Consider the following 22652-nt stretch of genomic DNA (forward strand, 5'->3'; position numbering starts at 1 on the left):
GGGGCTGGGGGCGGAGCGTATCGGCCGAGGGCTGGGAGCCGGGTGGGGAGGCGCGGGGCGAGCCGGGGGGTTCCAGACGCGCCTCCACCGCCGGGCAGGGGGCAGGCATGGCTGAGGGCGTGTGAGCGCCGAGCGCTAAGGGCCGCCGCCACCATGCCAGGGGGCGCAGGCGCCGCCCGGCTCTGCTTGCTGGCGCTTGCCCTGCAGCTCCTCCGGCCGCGGGCGGCGCGGGAGCCTGGATGGACAAGTAAGTGGCCAGGAGCGGGGGGATGGAGACTGGGTGGCCCGGAGACCTGGGAGTAGCCCTGCGGGTCCGGAGCGCTGGGACCGCGACCCCTGCGCCTCCTGCAACTCCGCGGGGCCTGCGCCCCCGCCGCCCCCAGCCTGGGAGCCCGGGCTTTGTTCCCACGTTGTGCGCCCTGGGAGGTGGCGGAGGTCGGGGAAACCCGGCGCAGCCAGAAAACAGCCGGTCGGCTCACTGGCTTGCCTTCCCCTCTCGCCTTCTCCTTCCTCTGTTTTTCTGCTTTTGGCTTCTCTTTCCGCCGTTCTCGGGGCTTATCCTCCTCCGTTTTCTCACGGTCCCTCGTGTCCGCTCCGCCTCTCTGTCTTTCTCTCTACCGCCCGCTGCACTCGCCAACGCCGAGCATCCCGAGCGCCCTGCCCGTGTGGCCTGGGAGCGGCTTCCTGGGACCAGGCTCGGTGCCTGCCACACTGGTGGGGTAGGACATAAAATGCCCGCGGGAGACTGTGGTAGCCTTGCTGGGGGATGGCTCGCTGGGTATCTCCAGCCGTACACTTCGGATCCCCGAGCTGGCAGGAGCCCTACCGAAGGCCAAGTCAAACGCACCCATTTCACAGATGGGGAAACCGAGGCCCACAAAAGGGAAAGGACTTGCCCATGGCCACGCCACGGGTTGAGGTGCGCGGTGGCACTGGAAACCAGGGCTCTCTTTCCACGCCAACCCTACGGCCGCCTTCTTTGGTCCTCAGTTTCCCCTTCTGTGAAGCGAAGGGGTCTGACTCGATGTTTCCAGCTAAAATGCCGGGTGATGTCCGTGTTTCTCACGACTAGTTTCCCAGACACCAACCCCCTCCCCGGCTCCATCCCTCGGGGGCTCTACGCAGATTTCGCGGAAGGAATGGTCCCGGGGGGTGGTGCCCGGGTTCTGTCATTACGACCGGAGAAGGCTTAGCCCTGGCTCCACCGCTGCAGACGGGCTGGGCTGACTCCAGACTGCTGCCTGGGGGACCAACAGTCAGCGTTTTCAAATAAAGCGAGCACCGGCGGAGCGAGGGTGGGCTGGCTGGACCCCCGGGCCGCCTCAAACCCAGAGGCTGAGAGCTCTTCCGACAGTTCGGAACTTCCAGGGGCCGAGGTCGGGCGGTCCTCCCAAAGGGCTCAAAGGAACTGCCCTTTAAGCTATTGTACCGAAGGGGAAACTGAGGCACAGGAGGTTCTAGGGTAGCACCAGGCCTGTGTCAGTGCTTAGTGCAGGACAAAAGCATGAAGAAAGGCAAGGAAAGCAAGTTACTGCTCCTAGCACAGGCGCCTTCTCTGAGTTTTGAGTCCTTGGAGACCACTTGCTGTAGAATATCTGGGAAATAACGAAAAGTAAAAAAGAAAATGATCTGCAACCCCCAAATCCACAGTTGCTGTTGATATTTTGTTTTTTTTTCCCTCCCCATTCTTGGTGTGTTCCTATGGATATATACTGATAAAATTGGAACCATACCCATAAGTACAGTTTTGTGTCTTGCATTTTTCACTCCACACCATGAGCATTTTCCACATCATTAAATTCTCTGTAAAACATGATTTTAATGACTCTATACAAAGTTTTCGAAAGTTAAAAGCACGACTCATACAATTGTGGCCAAGATTTATTCAACTCATTAATGAGGTAGCAAACAGGAGAGTGAAGCTGATTCAGGGAGCATTAGAAAGGGGTGATACAAGCATCGGAGAAAGAATGTTGAAATCATGTGGCCCAGGACAGAGGCAGAAATGGTGGATGCCCCATGAAGCAAAACCATAATTCTTGGTTATCTTTCTTTTTTAATTTCCTTCCTTCCTTCTTTTCTTTCTTTCTTTCTTTTTTTTTTTCAGAGTCTCTATCTGTTGCCCAGGCTGGCATGCAGTGGCACGATCTGGGCTCACTGCAATCTTTGCCTCCTGGGTTCAAGTGATTCTCCTGCCTCAGCCTCCTGAGTAGCTGGGCTTATTGGCATGTGCCACCACACCCGGCTAGTTTTTGTATTTTTAGTAGAGACGGGGTTTCACCATGTTGGCCAGGCTAGTCTCAAATTCCTGACCTCAGGTGATCCACCCGCCTCGGCCTCCTAAAATGCTAGGATTACAGGCGTGAGCCATTGTGCCTGGCCAGGTTATCTTTCTACTATGCTGAAATCACTTACATCTCTGTCAGACAGAAATCTGTAGATATATATATAGATTATATAACTTCACAGAGTATAGCCTTTAATCAATGGTAAATAAAAAGTCAATGGTACATTCCCCTAGATAATGCAGTAATCCATGGGTGGTCTGTTAAACAATGCTCTGATATGACATTGAGAAGACATCTTGCTTGCTCTTTGCCTTATTTGTAAGTTTTGGGGACCTTTTCTTAACATGTACTGTGTTCCTCTTCTGGTGAGACTTTAGATTGCTTTCACTATTTTTTTTACAATCATAGATATCATTTAATTTCATTAAATGTTCCATTAAATATTATAGAATTCCTTTTTGTTTAAAATAATCTAGACTTATCAGGGCCACCAGGGCAAGAGCGATGCTTGTCTTTTTTTTTTTTTTCTGAGATGGAGTCTTGCCCTGTCACTCAGGCTGGAGTGCAATGGCGCAATCTTGGCCTCCCAGATTCAAGGGATTCTCGTGCCTCAGTCTCCTGAGTAGCTGGGATTACAGGCATGCGCCACCACACCCAGCTAATTTTCATATTTTTAGTAGAGACAGGTTTCACCTTGTTGGCCAGGCTAGTCTCAGACTCCTGACTTCAGGTGATCCGCCCACCTTGGACCTCCAAAGTGCTGAGATTACAGGTTGTGAGCCACCGTTCCTGTCCTGCCGTGTGCTTGTCTTGTTCCTCCATGAATATTAAGCACCTATTCATAGCATAGCACTTGGCACATAGTTAAGTACTCAGAAAATATTTGATAAATATATGAATGCATTGTTTCTAATATTTGCCTGTCTGATGAATTGGTGTTGGTCCAATAAGATTATTTTTAAAATCTATGTTGACTGCAAGTGCATTATATCGGTATTCTGAAGGGAATGTTAATAATTACTCATAATCACCACTCTAACAGAACAACTATGGCCATCTTTTTTTTTTTTTTTTTTTTTTTTTGAGACGGGGTCTCGCTCTTTCGCCCAGCCCGGAGTGCAGTGGCGCAATCTCGGCTCACTGCAAGCTGCGCCTTCTGGGTTCACGCCATTCTCCTGCCTCAGCCCCCCGAGTAGCTGAGACTACAGGCGCCCGCCACTGCGCCCAGCTAATTTTTTGTGTTTTTAGTAGAGACGGGGTTTCACCGTGTTAACCAGGATGGTCTCGATCTCCTGACCTCGTGATCCGCCCGCCTCGGCCTCCCAAAGTGCTGGGATTACAGGCGTGAGCCACCGCGCCCGACCGGCCATCTTTTTATCACTCATATTCTGTATGATTGATGTAGTTAGTTTAGACAGAATAGATTTTGGGGTCCTCGGCCCCATTCCCAGGAGCACTACGGAGACCAGTCCGTTTAGGTGTCGGGAAATTAACATTTTGTTCAGATGGTCTGCAGCCAGTATTTGAGTTCTCCAGCACCCTGAACAAATCTCTCCTATAGTTTAAATTCTCTTTCTTGCAAAACAGGACTCCTCCCCGTCTCTACTAAAAATAAAAAAAAATTAGCCGGGTGTGGTGGCGGGTGCTTGTAGTCCCAGCTACTTGGGAGGCTGAGGCAGGAGAATGGCGTGAACCCGGGAGGCGGAGCTTGCAGTGAGCTGAGATTGCGCCACTGCACTCCGGCCTGGGCGACAAAGCGAGACGGAGTCTGGAAAGAAAACAGGACTCCTACTTCCTACTTCCCAGGGTTGCCCTGAGCCTGAAGGAGAACTGGTTTGGGTGAGTGATTTGGGAAGTAGAAAGTGGAATACAAATGCAAACTTGCCATTAGGAAGCTCCAATTAATGTAACTTGATGCTCTGCGAAATAGGAGGCAATTTCATATTGACTCTTCACAATAAAGCTGTGAGATGGGCAGGTGGCATCATTGTCTTCATTTTACAGGCAAGAAAACTAAAGCTCCACGGGAGCAATATTCATGGGCTTGACCTCCAGAATATTCCCAGAATCCCACCGCTTCATTCCTCTCCACTGATGTCATTCTAATCTGAGCCACCATCATCTCTCACCAGGGCTCCGGCATATCTCTAGCCTGGCCTTCCTGCTTCTGCTCTCACTCTCGCAGCTCTGCCTCACCCCACCCCCATTCTCCACCACGCAGGCAGAGTGATCTTTTTTAAACTTAACACAGATCATATTGCTCTGTATTTAAAACACTCGGTGCCTTCCAAGTCTATTTATAAGAAAATCCAGACACTCTCCATGGTCTCTGCATTATCAGACCCATGGCTGTCTTGCTGACCACATCTCATACCAACTTCCTCTTTCATTTACTAGCTACCCCTACCTTATGCTTGTTCCTTCAACAGGCCAAGTTCACTTCTGCTCAGGCAGGGCCATTGCACTTGCTGTTTCCTCTACCTGGGGCACTCTTCCCCCAAGTTTTTGCATGGCTGCCTTCTGGCTTCTCAGGACTCAAATGCCATCTATGCTGATCATCCTGTTTCAAATAGGCACCTCCTGCTAGATGTCTCTTTATTCCATGACCCCAACTTATTTTCTTCAGGGTACTTAGTAGCATGTGAGAACATTTGTTCATTGTCTGCCTCCCACCTTTACAAGTACAGAGACCTTATATGTCCTATTTACCACAATATCACTGACACCTAGAGTGCCTAGTTCCTAGGAAGTGCCAAAAGCCTGAAATCCAGCAAGTCTTCTAATGACCCAGTGCAGGGGCAGCTCACAGAAAGTGCAAGTGTGGCTTAGCTGGGGTATAGCGGTCTGGGATTCCAATGGTTTTGCATCTTGTATTGGCAGGAGGAAGTGGGGAAGGCAGCCCCAAGCTGCAGCATGAACTAATCATACCTCAGTGGAAGACTTCAGAAAGCCCCGTGAGAGAAAAGGTAAGACTCAAAAGACCTCATTTACATTGGCAGGAGTTGACAACTGAGGTTTGGGCTACCTACTCAACTTTCTTAGAATCCCAGTCGTCACCATTAGTTCTGGGTACTCTATCCTCTGGGTGCCCATTTTGGATATCACAGATGGGACTTTCCTTCCTTGTGTGGCAAGCTTCTAGAACACTTCCAAATGCTATTAGTTGAGGAAATGAAAATTCACATTAATGCTGACACAAGCTAAGTGCAAATGTGTTGGTATCACAGAAATCACTTAGTCTTGATTGGAATTCATTAAATATTGTCATTGTTATTTTTGCTCTGCATAATACATCATTTTCTTGAAGGAATAATGTACTTGGAGAGAAAAAGGATAATAATGTAAACTATTTTAATAAGAGGCAACGTAGAGACCTATTTCTGGGGAATGTATCTTAAAATCCAGTAGGCCCTCCTGGCCAGAACACCAGGAAAATGCATAGGCTTTATCGAAGAGATTGGGGAGAAAACAAGAAACACTGTCCTGTTCCTGCAGAGAGGACCTGAGCATTTAGGATATTCTTTGTGGTTCTGGTTTTTGTTTTTTATTTTGTTTTTTGTTTGTTTGTTTGTTTGTTTGTTTTGACAGAGTCTCACTGTCGCACAGGCTGGAGTGCAGTGGCATGATCTTGGCTCACTGTAAGCTCCGCCTTGCAGGTTCAAGCGATTCTCATGCCTCAGCCTCTGGAGTAGCTGAGATTACATGTGTGCGCTGCGAAGCCAGGCTAATTTTGTATTTTTAGTAGAGACGAGGTTTCACCGTGTTGTCCAGGGTGGTCTCGAACTCCTGACCTCAAGTGATCCACCCACTTCGGCCTCCCCAAGTGTTGGGATTCCAGGCGTCAGCCACTGTGCCCCACTGTGATTTGCTTTTTCCAGCCCAAGTGAGACGTGAAAGAGCAAGTTGTGTGCCAGTAACCAGCTATGTGACCTGCCACTTGCTGAAGTGGTAGATTTTCCTCATTTATAAAAAAGTGCTTAGAGAGAATAAGGAGAAAAGAAAGCTGGAGAGGGGGGTTGTTTTCTAAGATCTCTTTGGGTTAAAACGATTTGTGATTTATTGGGCAAAATATAGGAGAAAGATTATAGCAGGAAAGAGATGTGTCAGGAAGGACTTCAGACATTGTGGCTGTTGAATCTGGAAAGATAAATGGAAAGGAGTAATGTCCAGGATCCTTGAAACTCTGGCCAGGATAATACAGACATGTCCAAAAAGGCTCCAACTTGGATTTACCAAAGGAACCTAATTTAGGACAGACCAAGTGCGATGGCTCAAGCCTGTAATCCCAGCACTTTGGGAGGCTGAGGCATGAGGATCATTTGAGGCCAGGAATTTAAGACCAGCCTGGGGCAACATACTGAGATCCTACCTCTACAAAAAAAAAAAAAAGAAAGAAAATTAGCTACGCCTAGGGGTGTGTGTCTGTAGTCGTAGCTACTCTGGAGGCTGAGGTGGGACGATCGTCTGAGCCCAGGAGTTTGAGGTTATAGTAAGATATGGTCGCATCACTGTCTTCCAGTCTGAGTGACAATGCAAGACCTTGTCTCAAAAAAAAAAAAAAAAAAAAATCAGGACAAATAAAAGCAAGTAACATTTTGTCCTAAAGGCAGTAAACGCATGGAATTCATTTCATCAAAAAGTAGGAGAGGCTGAAAATAGCTTCAGGAAAAGTCTTGACAAATTAATGGATGGTCATCCTAGAGCAGATTACTTTTAACAATTAAGATCTTGGGTATTGCAACCTATTCATACTGCCTGAGGAATGGACCTGCTACTTTTTATAGAGGTTTCTTTGTTCTCTCCAGATGTGGATGCCGGGCATCCTCAGGAAGGGCCTGAGAACAAAGCAGAGGACCAGATCCTGTCTTTGTTCCCAATCATTGTCTGCCCAGCATATGGGTCATTGTATTCTGTAGGAATAGTCAGCATAGTGCCTGGCACCGTAACTATTTGTTGAATGAACAAATGAATGAATGTCGAAGAGAGAGAGACTAGAGGCTGGATTTCACTTAGGCCTCTCATTCTCATTTATATAATTAATTCACTCATTAAACATTTTTTTTCTTCTCTTTTTCTCATCACTGACTTAAAGCTCACATTCATTAAACATTAACTGAACACTTATACTGTATACTAAATATTATACTAGATCTTAAGGGGAATGCAAATATAGGACAGATTTCCAATACCCTATGGAGCTAAAGATCTATTTAATCTAGACTGAAGGAGAAAAAATTTTTAACCCATCCCTAGGAGAGGTATAAACAGTGGGTCAGCTTACTGTACTTCCTAGGAGAGGAGAGCTGATGGTGCCTCTTCTTAATACAGAGTGGAGTTTCATCAGAAAAGCTCATCAGTAGAGCTGGACAGAAAAGCTTCATAGATCCTTAAAATGCAGTTTCATTGTTTTGCTTGAAATGCCCCATAGAAAAAGGGAACATCCTTTTTTAAATATCAGTGCCTGAGCACCTTCCAGAATAGAGAGAATTATTTTTGGATCACCCACATAAAAATAAAGATTACTCCTGGGGGGGCATGGTGGCTCACGCTCTGTAATCCTAGCACTTTGAGATGCTGAGATGGGTGGATCACCTGAGGTCAGGAGTTCGAGACCAGCCTGGCCAGCATGGAGAAACCCCATCTACTAAAATTACAAAGATTAGCCAGGCGTGGTGGTGCACACCTGTAATCCCAGCTACTTGGGAGGCTGAGCATGAGAATGGCTTGAACCCGGGAGGCAGAGTTTGCAGTGAGCCAAGATTGGGCCACTGCACTCCAGCCTGGGTGACAGAGCAAGACTCTGTCAAAAAAAAAAAAAAAGATTACTATTCTTGCTGCAGCTTGTGTCTCTTTGGGGGAGGGGAAGATAGTGCTTTGATTTGGGGCAGTATTCATTCTCTGTGGGGGCAGTCACATGGTTACCTACCTCTTGGATGAGGGAATTGCTGTAGCTCTGTTGCTGTGTCGTCTTTCTTTCTTTCCTTTTTATTTTATTTTTTTTTGTTTAGACGGAGTTTCGCTCTTGTTACCTAAGCTGGAGTGCAATGGCATGATCTGGACTTACCTCATCCTCTGCCTCCTGGGTTCAAGCGATTCTTCTGCCTCAGCCTCCCAAGTAGCTGGGATTACAGGCATACGCCACCATGCCTGGCTAATTTTGTATTTTTAGTAGAGATGGGGTTTCTCCATGTTGGTCAGGCTGGTCTCGAACTCCCGATCTCCAGTGATCCGCCCACCTCGGCCTCCCAAAGTGTTGGGATTACAGGCGTGAGCCACCGTGCCCAGTCTGTGTGGTCTTTCTTAAATGCCCACTTGGGGCTGGGGTCCCTGATGCTCAGTGTGATTGGGCAGGGCACTGCCTCAAAAACTCCATAAAGTGGCAAAGGATCTGCAACCAGAATAGGTGTTGGCAGAGCTGAATCAGGGCATGACAAACAGAGAAGTGAATCTCTTAGTGAAAGTTATTGGTCAATCATCTCCCCAGCTTCCTACTCCGGTGGGTTTGAAATGTTCCTTCTTGAGATGAAGTAATACGATTAATTAGGCAATGGCCAGGGTTGCCCAAGAGCCGTTGATCGGAATGTTGAGATCTCATCAGAACCCTTGGTGACCTCATAGTCTCAGAAATGCCCAAATCCTAATGCAGAGTGGGGTTTGCAGCGAGGAAGGGGAATGTGCTTAGATGAGGTAGGCTTCTAACCAGAGGCGGCAGAACAGGTGACCTACTTTCTCAGACATGCAAGAACTAAGCTTTGAGGTCAACCTTAGAAGGGCTAGAAGCTCTACTCTAGCAATGATTTTGTGGATTGAAAGGGACTTCAAGAATTTATCTGCTGGATGAAATGGCTCACACTTGTAATACCAACACTTTGGGAGGCTGAGTTGGGAGGATCACATGAGCCCAGGAGTTCAAGATCAGCCTTGGAAACATGGTAATACCCCAGTATCTACAAAAAAATTAGAAATATTAGCCCAGTGTGGTGGCACGCACCTGTGGTCCCAGCTACTCAGTATGCTTGAGCCTGGGAGGTTGAGGCTGCAGTGAGCCGTGATTGTGCCACTGTGCTCCAGCCTGCACAACAAAGCAAGACCCTGTCTCAAAAAAAGTTGTCAGTTCCTTAGTCCCAAAATAGAGAGCTTATGTTTAAAACATTCCAAAGAATCTGTTCTGTTTTAAATATGTAAATATCCTTTTTTAAATAAATAATTTATTTCTTCGAAAAAAGTTCAGTAGCCTTAAGTTGAATTGTTGAAGCATGGAGATTTTTTATGACTTGGTTTTTAAATTTCTTAGAAATTCTCCACAATAATAAAGTAGAAAGAGATTAATAAAAAGTTCTTTTCTTAAACTATGAAATCAATTATAAACATGTGGAAAGATGTGCAAAAGAAAACAGAATTAACTCATGATCCCATTAGCTATGGTAACCTTTAGGCTTATTTCTCTCTACATTTTTTCCCTTTGCAAAGTGTATTTAAATAAAATATTCAGTGTTGTATTTTGAGCTTTCTGACTAATGATTATTGTGTACATTTTGTCAGTAACTTACCAACTACTTAAAGTTGCTGCTTTTAATGATCATTCAGTGTTCTTTCATATGAATGGATCATCATTTATTTAACCATTCTCAAACAGGTTATATTTAGGACAGTTAAGTTACATTTCATTATTCATTACTTTTTTTTTTTTTTTTTGAGATCGAGTGTCACTCTATCGCTCAGGCTGGAGTGCAGTGGCATGATCTCGGTTCACTGCAACCTCTGCCTCCCAGGTTCGAGCGATTCTCCTGCCTCAGCCTCCTGAATAGCTAGAACTATAGGTGTGCACCACCACGCCCAGCTAATTTTTGTATTTTTAGTAGAGACGGGGTTTCACCATGTTGGTCAGGCTGGTTTCGAACTCCTGACCTCAAGTGGTCCACTCGTCTCGTCCTCCCAAAGTTCCGGGATTACAGGTGTGAACCACTGCGCCTGGCCCATTATTCATTATTATAAGTAATAAATGTCCTTATATACAAACCTTTGCCCGTGCCTCCATTTATTCCTTTCAAACAGCCTCACATTCCTGAGTCTAAACATTGTTTTTTTTCTTTTGAGAAAGTGTCTTGCTCTGTCACCCAGGCTGGAGTGCAGTGGCGTGATCTCAGCTCACTGCAACCTTTGCCTCCCAGGTTCAAGCAATTCTCCTGCCTCAGCCTCCTGAGTAGCTAGGGTCACAGGTACCCATCACGATGCCTGGCTAATTTTTGTATTTTTGGTAGAGACGGGGTTTCACCATGTTGGCCAGTCTGGTCTCAAACTCCTGATTTGCCTGCCTCGGCCTCCCAAAGTGCTGGGATTACAGGCGTGAGCCACTGTGCCCAGCTGAGTCTAAACATTTTTAAACTCTCGGTGCATACTGTCATGTTATCTTTCAGAGAGTTGCCGTCAGTTTAAATTCTCAGTGGTAGGGATTTACAGTGGGCATTGTGCATTGTGATTTAGAGTTTTAGATAACCTCTGGCACTTTGATTTTTTTCAAGGTAACTTATTATTTTTAATTTTTTTTTCTGGAGGTGGGGAGGTGGTTTATTAGCGATGCTGAACATAGTTTTTGTGCTTATCAACCACTGGTATATGTTAAGTGATCCGTTCTGGATATGTAGCACCTGTGGCCACTACCAAACTGCTTATGTGTAAAATGTATCTACTTTTTGGCCTATAAAACCTTAATTTGAGGATCTCTTAGTTGCTTCCTCTGAGATGATTGGGGTTTTCTAAACGGAGAGCCAAAATGAGATAAGAACTCACTACGAAGAGGATCCCCTAGTATTTTACAAGATAATAGGCAACATGTATCATGGCTTGCCGTGTGCCAGGCACTGTGATACATTATTTATGCTAATTATCTCACTCAATCCTTACAAGATGCCCATCAAATTGACTATTACTATCTCTGTATCATACATGAAGAAACTGAGATGTGGGGAGGCTCAGCAACGTGTCCGACTTCACACAGCTGCAGGTGTCAGAGCCGGTGCTTGAATCCAGATCTGACTCTGCAGGACATTTACTGCTGGAGATCGTGTTTTCCAGTGTTTCCCTTCACCGCACCACATACATACACTTACACCACACTGCAGCCTGGAGTTTCTTCCCTACGCCTTTCAGGAGAAAGCAGATGGGGGAAGGATTTGGATCATTCTGGGATTGAGGTCATTTTACATGTGGGCTGGAAATGCAATTGACCTTTGCTCATTCACTTCCTGTGGATCAATGTCGGAGCTCTGTGCTAGATCCTGTGCCCGACCCTGGGAGCCAGGGTGCCGGCTTTTAGGAACTGACATTGTTTTGTTGTTGCTTTTAGCATCCACTCAAAGCTGAGCTCAGGGTAATGGCTGAGGGGCAAGAACTGATCCTGGACCTGGAGAAGAATGAGTAAGTGGACTCCTCCTTTGTCTAAAATGAAACAAATAACTTCTGTGTCAACGCCGGACGCAGGTGTCGCTGTTCTGGAAGGAAGCAGTTAATGGAGTGACCCCAAGCTGTCAGTCCTTGGTTCCTTTCAGGCAGCATCTTGCAAAGCCAGAGCCTTTCCACAGCCTCTTGACTTGATGTGAGATTGCTGGACTGCTAAATGTGTTGCTAAAATTTCCTTAGGCAGTATTTCGGGGGCCCCTGGAGTTCACTGCAGGCACACAGAGGTCTCTGTATGTGTGAGATTACGGGAGTGGATGGACCGGAGGTCTTTGGCAGCTGCCTTACTAGCGCCAGCCCAGTGCGTGGCAGGAAATCAAGGAGATTAGAGGAAAACAGCAGAGAGGAGCGAGCAAAGCAGGGTGTGCTGGGGCTTGGAGCCTCAGACTCAGATTGTTCCATGTGTTCTGGTTCAGCTGCATCTGAGATTTTGTCAACAGGGCATCGTCAACAGTCTCCTGGCTTCATCGGGCCCGGCTCTTCCCTCTTCCTAACCTCATTCATCTTGGGTGGTAGCCTGGCTCAGAGGCACTTGCACATTGATTTGCCATCAGATGCAGTCATATCTGGATTCATGTAATGGAGGAGGTGAATGGGCACGATGTATGGCTATGTCTGTGGCTCATTCTTTGGCCATTCCCCATCTACTTAGCCATGAACAGCTCTCCTTACTTGGCCGAGGGACTCTGAAAACATTTGGTATTTCCCCACCGACGGCCCCACTTTTCGTTCTGCCACACAGACGTCGCAGATAAGGCTGCATGGCTTGGAGAGCTGCCTGTCTCCTCTTGGCAGCCTCCAGAACCCCCTGGAAGCCAATGAGTAATCAAATGCATCACTGCCAAGAAAAGGATGAAGAAGGACCTTCCTGTATACAAAAGGATGGGAATAGCTTTTAGGCTTGGGTGGAAAGGGAGAATATAATTTATTCCAAATTTGGGCTTTTTGGGCACTTGCAAAGGAGGATGAGTGGTGTCCCGAGTGTGGTTAAAATACAACTCACAGCTTGTGCAGTGGTGGGGCTGCATCCACATCCTTCCTCTGCCTCCAGGACATGGTGGCCTCGGGAAGCCAGAAAGATGGGGATCACAGTCATTTTTGTTCCTCTCCTCTTGAGAGTAAAGCCAGTTTAGGCTGTGAGTCTTCTCTCCTGTGTCCCTGGAATAGACCTGGCCAGCTGCGTCCCCAGGCAGTGCAGCATCTATTGGCCCTGGATTTTTCCTTGTGTTGTCTTCCTTTGGTCCTACAAGAAAAGGCCCTTAGAGGGTTTGTTCTTGACTGTGTCTCTCGGGGGCCTGCCTTTGTTTCTCATGGCAGCTTTGTTCCCATTAACTCTAGTCTAAGTGTTCCCTGTTGTTGCCTGTGTCTAATCTCTCCTGTTCTGCCCCCAGTAGAGCCTGTGGCCCTTCAGCTTCCTCTGGTCAGCCCAAGTGATAGTGTTGGCGTTGTGGGAAAATCTTTAGGAGTTGGACTGGCCAAGCAGGAGTCCCAGGACTCAAGTCTCTATCCTTCCCTCCTATTTTGAAACATCTGCTACAGACCATAGGAAGTTAAAGCAGGAAGATGCCTTAGAAAACACTGAATGGAATGATCTTAGGAAACCCTGAAATTATGGATGCAGAAGTTTTGATTCAGAGAGGGATAGGCATTTGTCTGAGGCCACCCAGCAAGTAAATGAAAGAGCTGAAACTAGGATCATGTGTATTTTTGGTGTGAGTCTGGAGTTACAGAACGTGACCCAGGGCAAATGGCTGAATCTTTTGGAACTTCAGTGTCCTTGTTTGTAAAATGAGGGTAATAAGGCCAGCCTCGTGGGATGGTTGTGAGGATAAATGAGGTGAAGTGCAGGAAGTGCTTGCAGAGCGCGTGGTGAGTGGCCAGCCACTCTTGGGATTTTTATCGTCCCACACTGAGGCTCCAGAGGAGAGCCCGGGGCTGTAGCTCTAGCATCTGCTTTTCCGAGAGCAGCTCTTTCCCATTGAGCCGCATGGGGCTGGATGTGGTTCCTGGCCTCCTTGAGTTGGCAGAAGGCAGCAGAGTTGGTAAAAATGGAAGCAGCAGAGCCAAGCAATATGACCTCACCAGGTGTCCCTGGGGGACGACTTCCTGCTATTTTCATCCAAATTGGGCTTTTTGTTTTGAACATGTGTTAGTGAGCGGAACTCCAACTGCACACGACTTCCTAGTGTGTTTATTTCCCAAAGCCTTCTCATTCATGGTGCGTGCGAGTCCAGATTCAAAACAGCTTTGGAGCGGGGGAGATGACTTTCTAATTTTTCAAATCACTGTGTTGAAGTTTCTATAATCTCATGATATTTGGGGGAAACTAGGCCCTGGGCCAAGCCATTTCTCAGCCTCTCGTTCTTAACCTCCTCGATCAATGTATACTTTTTTTTTTTTTTTTAATCTATGTGCCTCTGTGACATTTCAGGCACCAGTGCAGGTACTGGGGATAAAGCTGTGAATAAAACAGTTCAGTCTTTATGGAGCTTCTATTCTAGTGGGAAACGGTAAGCAGACAAGTGAGTGCACCGTCCGTCAGGTGATGGGTGCTTCGCAGGAGACAGAGGAACATAGGGAGTGAGGCCAGGGGAGTGTGGAGATAGAAAGGAGCTGCTGTTTCTGAATGGCAGTCAGGGAAGGCCTTTCAGGTGAACTGATACTTGAGCCAAGACCTGAAGGAGGTGACGGAGTGAGCCATATGGGCAGCTGAGAGATGACAATTCCAAGGAGAGGGAACAGCTACGTTCAAAGGCCCTAATAGATGATGAAGGTTTCCACTCTCCCTCTGTACATTTCCCCATACACTGGGTTCTCAGGTCTCCCAGGAGCGGTGAGCGAGGGCTTCTGGGACTCTGGGGGGAGGGAGAGGACATTTTAAATTTCTTTTTCATCATCCTGCCATGTCTGGCCTTCTCCCATCAAATCAAAGCCCACGTGTTAATGCATCGCCCAAAATAGCAGTGAGCAAGCCTTTAATGGAATTCACACATGGAGAGATCGCCAAGAATGGTGAGGATGGAAAGGCATGGGGCATGGGCCAGGAGAGGAGGGGGAACACAGCAAAGGGAGCTTCAGCTCAGGCGGCAGACACACTGAGGTGTCCTACAATAGCACGGCAGCCGGCAGCCTGTTCCTGCTTTGAAGCAACTCAGGATAAACAGATGACATCCGTGAGAAGCACACATGCTTTTTTCTATTGAGTGCAGGTGAAAAACAGTGACCCTTTAGGGATGATCTGAGCATTGCTTTTGTGTCGGTTATTCCTGTGTTCAGATCCTGGCTCTGTCACTTACTACCTTGTAGCCTCTTTAAGCCTCAGTTTGTGCATCTGGGGTGTAATTATAGTCCCATGTCATAGAGCCACAGGGAGGATGAAATGAGATGGTGCAGGTGAAGGACTTAGCAGAGTGCCTTGTTTGTATTCCAAGCTCACAGTAGCTATGATTATTTCTTGCTCATTGTTTTTAAATTGCAAAAGCAAAGCATGCTCATTGTAAAACATGTAGCAATTCCAAATAAACAAAAGAATGAAAGTTTCCCTCCCACAAGGAAAATCCACTGCTGTTTGGTGAGCAAACCCTGGGTCTTTTCTATGCATACAAGAACATGCACACGAATCCTCACAGACACAATCACATACAGTCACAGTCACATACAGACACAGTCACACAGAAGCTGCTATTTTTGTTGGGGAGGGAGGAGCAGAACTGAGATTATGCCAGACATATTGCTCCAGCGTTTCCTTTTTTGAACTCAACTGGATGTCATGAAGACAGTCCTCTGCTCTAATAAAGGATATATTACATTGTTTAATATTTATACACACATGTAATCACATAATTTGCAAAGATTCGTGCATAGCTGCTGTTGGAGAAACTTGTGATTGAGGCAGTGTGGTACAGTGGACATAGCATTGACCTCAGAGACAGATGATGTGGAATTGGTCAAAAAGCCAGCCAGCTCCCCTGAGCCTCAGCTTTCTCATCTGTAAAATGCAGATTTTGGCCCCGGATAGGCTCTGAAGGCTCTTCTTGCACTACCTCTTTAAAGGACGCTCTGTGAGTAGAAAAATGCAAAAGAAGTCTCTGCCTCAGGAAATTTGCTCTACCTGTGGAGACATCCTGGCAAATATTGGGCAGTGGGATAAAGGAAAAAGGTGCCCCAAATCACGGGACCTTGAAGTTGGGGATGAACTTCTAGGTCAGAACCCGCTGGTTCAGGCAACAGAAAATACAAGAAGGGAAACTATAGAGCAGAAATTATAGAGTGCTGTTTACACAACCCACAGATTTGAGCATTAATCCATATTTTTTCTCCATGTTCTTTTCCCCATGTCCTGAGACTACCTCACCAACCCAGGAACCCATATTTGACAAAAACTTGTTTGCTGAAATCAAATGGAATCCTCCTTAGTTAGCTACAGGCATCCAGGGAGATGAACAGGGCTGTGTGAGCCCCAGTGCCATCTCCTGTCCTTTCTTGGCTTTTTCCCAAAAGGAGGGCACACTGAATTGCTCAACCAGATTCCTGGATGCTCACTGGGCCGCATTGCTAGTGAGCAGGATCACTCTTTTACAAGATCACCTGCAAAAGCAAATGAACGGCTCAACTAGTAGGCACTTTGCCCGGAGGCTCTTTGGCCATATGCTTCTGTCTTCTAGTATCTTAAACACATTCTAGGACTCTCATCTCTTCAATATACTGTCCTTCCTCAAGTCCAAATGACGGTGGCTTGAGAAAGGGAGAGACGTCCTTTGGTCTCACCCCATCCATTTGTGCTCCAGCTGAGTTAGCTAAAGAGAGATCCCATTTGCTCAAGTTTAGTTGATAAGAATGGGCATTTGTTTTCTTTTGTGAGTGTATTTACCTCCAAACCACCTGGGGAACTGCAATTGTCAAGGCAGAATTTGGGCATTTAGAGGTTTACTGATTTTAATATCCATCATTACTTCCGACTTTAATCTTTCTTCCTATCCCTAACTTCTTATCAATCCTTCAGTGATATCATAGGGAAGGAGAAGGCTTTCGTTGTCCTGGAAATCAAGCTACAATCTGGAAAATTAACAGTCATTCAGTGCTAATGGAGTAATCTAGCTCCCTAACGTTCTCATTTTTCCTCAAGTCCATTATACAATTTGGATTGCATAATACTGGTAGAATTGAGGAAGGGCAGAATTAGCAGGCAGGAAAGGGATTTTTCAGCAACACACAGGCAGATTAGTTGCCATCTTTTATTCCTGTGCTTCTTTTTCAAGGAGACCTGGTAGAAATAGTAGCAGACCCAAAGCAAAACCCTAAATACCACTTAGGCAGTGGAGCTCTCCCCACCTCCACCCTCCCAGCTTCCTCCCAGGTCAAGAGTAGACTTTAACATCTTACCTAGGATAAAGGACAGCTCTCTTTGACCCTCTCTTGTCAGGAGCTTCATTTGTTGTTGGCAAAATTCAATTTCCTGGATCAAAGAGCAGCTTAGAAAGGCTTAGATGGTATCCCAATGCTCTTAGTAAACCATGCTTCACTGAGTTGCATTTAAATGAGTCATAGACATATGGATTACATTGCACTTAAAATACACATGGCTCAAGAAATTAAAGGATATCATTCTTTAACCAAGTATTTGGCAGATCTAAAGTATTCAAAATGTTTTTCCAAACTCTACTCGCAGCTGGGCTCCCCGTTCCCCATGGCTAAGGTTGTATAACCCAGGAAGACGGGTGCTGAGGAAACAGTTGGATGAATGGGTGGGGACACCAGAATTTGATGAGAGCTGCCTGTGGTGTCTGAAATTTTCTTCACATGTTCTTTGGAAGTATCAAGAACTGGTTTAACCCTGCTGTGTTGACGCTGAAGGCAGTGAATTCATGAGTGGATTTAAATTCCAAGTGCTATGCTGGGCATGTCATCCCAGAGAGACCTGGTAGTCCTGTTTGAGATGTAGTTTCTAATTGTAGCTTTGTAGACTGAGAATGATTTCATCTGCAATTCCCATGTTGTCCCAAATGCCTGGAGTTGCAGAACAAATGGATTGCCAGCCAGTCTGATGTGATTTTTTATAAGCCAAACTCTCAACCGCACCCCTGCATAAGCAGGGTCTCCATTTGCAATGTACTGAATGTTTATGTCTCCCTTTAAATTCTTATGTTGAAGTCCTAGTCCCCAAGGTGATGGTATTAGGAGGCGGGGCCTTTTGGATGTGATTCATTTATGAGGGCTCTGCTCTCATGAATAGGATTAGTGCCCTGATAGAAGAGACCCCAGAGAATGAGCTCACCTTTTCCACCAGGTGAAGACACAGCTAGCAGCTACCGTCTATGAACCGGAGAGAGGGCCCTCACTAGACATCAAATCTGCTGATGCCTTGATCTTGGACTTCCCAGACTCTAGAACTGTGAGAAGTAAATTTGTTGCTTATTTGCTACCCAGGTTATGCTGTTTTGTTATAGCAGCCAGAATGGACTAAGATGCCATTGTTTTTAAATTGTTGGAAACATGATATCACTTTCTTAGGGTCCATTGCTTAAGCTCAGACTCAGTAATAAGCCTGGTGATCTGAAGGGATGCAGCTTCATGATACACTTGCCTAAGGTATCAGAGAGCATCCAAAATTGAAATAGCCTAGATGTGTTGATTCTGAAAGCCTTGTGCACACAAGCCTTAAACATCATAATCCATAGAGTAGAACAGATTTAGACTTTGGTCCCAGAGACCCTGATTCACTTCCAGATACTGACACTTCCTGGTTGGATGGTCTTTGGTAAGTCACTTGCCTTCTAAGTTTTACTTCTTCATCTGTATTCATAGTAATACTACTGTTAGTAGTCCCAGCTACTCAGGAAGCTGAGGTGGCGGAACTTTTGAGCCCAGGAGGTGGAGGTTGCAATGAGCTGAGATCATACCACCACACTCTAGCCTGGTTGACAGAGCCAGATGCTGTCTCAAATAATAGTAATAATACTCACTGCTTTGTGAGTATTTGCTGAGAATGGATACCTCGGAAAAGGCACTTCACACAGTGTCTTATTGAATCCTCATGGCAACCGTTTGAATGAGATATTGTTGTTTGCATTTTATAATGAAACTCAAGCATGAGGAGTTTAAGTAATTTACCCAGTATTGGGCATAGCCAGGAGTCAAACTCAGTCCTGCCTGCCTCTTACTACATTACAGCACTTGCACAGAAAATAGAGACATTGATACCTTCATTGCAGGGTGTGGAAGGCTGAAAAATGCACCCTCTCCCCTCCAATGATAACCACATTCGAATCCCTGGAACATGTGGCAGAATCTTTGCAGATGTGATTAAGTTAAAGATCTTGAGGCTGGGCACGGTGGCTCATGCCTGTAATCCTAGCACTTTGGGAGGCCAAGGCAAGTGGATCACCTGAGGCCAGGAGTTCGAGACCAGCCTGACCAACATGGTGAAACCCGGTCTCTACTAAAAATACAAAAATTAGCTGGGCGTGGTGGTGCACCCCTGTAATCCCAGCTACTCAGGAGGTTGAGGCAGAAGAATTGCTTGAACCCGGGAGGCAGAGGTTGGCAGTGAGCTGAGATTGTGCCACTGCACTCCGGCCTGGGCAATAGAGTGAGACCCCATCTCAAAAAAAAAAAAAAAAAAAAGAAAAAGAAAAAAAAACAGGTGATAAAAACCTTGCTGATAAAACAGGTTGCAGTAAAGAAGAATCACTTGAGCCTGGGAGGCAGAGGTTGCAGTGAGCCGAGGTCACACCACTGCACTCCAGCCTCAGCGACAGAGCGAGACTCCGTCTCAAACAACAACAACAACAACAACAAAATTAAAGATCTTGAGATGGGAAGATTATCTTGGATTACCTGGATGGGCCCTAAATACAATGGCAAATATATTTGTAAGAGGGAGGTAGAAGGAGATTTGACTATAGACAGAACAGGAGACAGTGATGTGACCACAGAGGCAGAGATTAGAGTGGTGCAGCCACAAGCCAAGGAGAAGCTGGAAGAGGCAAGAAACAGATTCTCCCAGAGGGCGCGCAGCCCTGCTGACCCCTTGATTTTGGCCCAGTAATACCGATTTCATTCTTCTGAACTCTCGAGCTGTGTGAAAACAACTTTCTGTTGTTTGAAGCCACCAAATTTGTGACAATTTATTACACACTAGGCCCGGGTAACACACACATAGGGTTTGTGAGGTTAGGAGATAATGTATTACAATGTGCTTAGTACAACGTCTGGCACATAGCAAGCAGGTTTTCAATACATGCTAATTTGTATTAATGCAAAGTCCAGAACAAATGTTTTCAAGTGTTTTGGGGATGCAAGCCATGACATGTGGCCCTTGCAGCTTTCTTCAAGCATGAAAATGACAAGAGAAAAAAACATATTGAGCAATAATCTGTGTGGTTATTGCTTATCTACATTACCTAAGTTCTGGGTCATGTTCTCTGATGCTCTGTCTGCCCTTAGGGAACTTCTGGCTGAGGATAACTAGGAATGATTGTCACATATTAACAAATGGTGATAGCTAAAAAGTAGGAGATGCCTGTATAACAGGCATCGTACTGTGGTATTTACATGGGTCATCTACTTCACTTGTCACAACCAACCAATGAAGAGTAGATTCCTATATTAGCCCTATTTGGCAGATGGGGACCCTGAGGTGTGGAGCAGTGTGACTTGCTCAAAGTCATGTGGGTGGGAAGAGCAGGGCCAGGATGTGAAGCTAGATCTGTGTGACTCCCAAGTCCAGACTTTTAACTGGGGCAGTATATTGCCTCTCAGATGCATAGTCCTGGCTCAGTATGCTTTGGGCTCTTCTTTGGTTAGCGCTGGCATTTCTTCTCCATTGTTCTATTCTCCCCCTTCCCTTTCCTCCTACCTTTCCCAGGCCCTGGTTAGAATTTGCATGTCAGTGTAATGTGATAGTGTAATCCAGGCAGGTGTGCCTCCTGAGCTTGGCTCCTTGCACTACCTGGAGGTGTAAGCTTTGGCAAGTCGCTCAACCTTTGAGAGTCTCAGTTTTCTCATCTACATGATGGGGATAATAACCTCATAGGATGTGTCTGGAATTCAATAACATAATGCTCTTAAAGGATTTACAGGGTGCCTGGTGCACTATGAGAGCACAATAAATAGACACTGTTATTTGTGTTTTGCAGGGTCAGAAAAACATTTAAGAATGAAGTCAGAGGGAATTCCCCTGAGTTGGTTTCCAAATGTAATTAAGAAGAGTTGACCTTAAAACCCATTGCCCCTGGGAGGAAATTACTTCTGCTCTCCAGCGATGCCCAGTTTGACCTAATTATATCTCGAAAACACTGCTTTGCAGTGTTCTCCAGTGGGCCAAACTGTACCTCTTTTCTGTGCCTGCAGAATCAGATGAGGCCCTGAACTGTCCAGTATGAGGTTGGGATTTGTTCACTGGTTCCGGCTCTCCTTCCAGGGACCTGCAACCACGGCTGCCTGTGCAGCCAGGAAGGATGTCCACGGTTTTCTTTTGTCTCAAGCTTATTTCTCCTGGCTGCTCTTCAGCAGGAGCACGGGGTAAAATGAATGGGAGGAAGCTGTCAACTACCGTGTTGGCCTTAGATGGACCCTTATCCGAACGAAGGGAAGCTGTGGACTTGGAAGGAGTCAGGATGCTTGAGTTTGGGGATCCCTTTATCATCAGGCTGCTTACCTTCAGATAACAACAATAGCTGGCATTGAGGGAGTGAGCATTTACCATGAACTTAATATTTTATGTAGATTTTAAAAATCTCTATGTATATTTATATACAAATGAGGTCATACTGTATTCTTGTTTTTTGTGACCTATTTTTTTCACTTGGAAATATACCACGGGCATTATAAAAACATTTAAAAGATTTTACATGGAACTTTTTGGAATGTTTGACATTTTTCATAATAAAACTTCAGAGAAAAATTAAACAAGTTACAGAGTTTTTAAATGCATGGTATCGTACTTTATATACTATTTTATAATTGGCTTTTTTATTTTTTGTCTTCAGTGTCTTTCCACATGAGCACATTTATAGACCTGTTTCATTATTTTTAATGGTGACATAGGATTCCACTGAATGGATGAATCAAAATTTATTAATTTCCTTGTTAACTGACAGTTAGGTTTCTGATTTCTTGTTATCACAAATAATCCTAGCAGTAGGATTGTACATAATCCTTAAGCACATTTGCAAGTATTTCTGTAGGACTGATACCTAGATGTAGAGTTACAGGATCCTGTGGGGTACACAATGAAAACGTTTTTAAATTTTGACAGGTTGTACCTCTCACTCCACAAATACCTCCCCAAAGGTTGAATGTACCATTTCGCATTATGAGTATATTATAAATATGTCTCCATGTACCTTTATCATATTTAAAAAAATTAATTAGAAGTTTTATTTTTACTTACTTTTTAGCCCATAAAACAAGTCTGAGTAATTTTATCTTTTCCTTTTTTAATTTTTAATTTTTGTGAATACACACATATTAAGTGTATATATTTATGGGGTACATGAGATGTTTTGATACAGACATGCAATGTGAAATAAGCACATCATGAAGAAAAGGGTATCCATTCCCTCAGGCATTTATCTGTTGCATTGCAAACAGTCCAATTATACTCTTTATTTTAAAATATACAGTTAAATTATTATTGACTGTAGTCACCTTGTTATGCTATCAAATAATAGGTCGTATTCATTCTTTCTATTTTTTTTGTACCCATTAACGATCTGCATCTCCCCACTACACCCTTCCCAGCCTCTGGTAACCATCCTTCTACTCTCTCTGTCCAGGAGTTCAATTATTTTGATTTTTAGATCCTACAAATAAGTGAGAACATGAGATGTTGGTCTTTCTGTCTGTACCTGGCTTATTTCACTTAACATAATGATCTCCAGTTCCATCCATGATGTTGCAAATGAC

At 45.4% G+C, this 22652-nt stretch overlaps 1 protein-coding gene across 2 annotated transcripts in view; it reads left to right on the forward strand.

The window, feature by feature from the left end:
* Positions 1-22652, forward strand: part of ADAM19 (ADAM metallopeptidase domain 19) — a 98334-nt gene continuing 75682 nt past the window's right edge. The window contains exons 1-3 of one of the 2 annotated variants that reach the window (XM_055285477.2): positions 1-247; positions 5169-5254; positions 11635-11705. In XM_055285477.2, coding sequence (XP_055141452.1) covers positions 154-247; positions 5169-5254; positions 11635-11705 — 251 coding nt within the window. In that variant the 5' untranslated portion in view covers positions 1-153. The remainder of the gene's footprint in view (positions 248-5168; positions 5255-11634; positions 11706-22652) is intronic. The other variant, XM_055285476.2, reaches the window with a different exon arrangement.

Source organism: Symphalangus syndactylus, chromosome 7, assembly GCF_028878055.3.
Source record: "Symphalangus syndactylus isolate Jambi chromosome 7, NHGRI_mSymSyn1-v2.1_pri, whole genome shotgun sequence".
Classification (NCBI taxonomy): Eukaryota; Metazoa; Chordata; class Mammalia; order Primates; family Hylobatidae; genus Symphalangus; species Symphalangus syndactylus.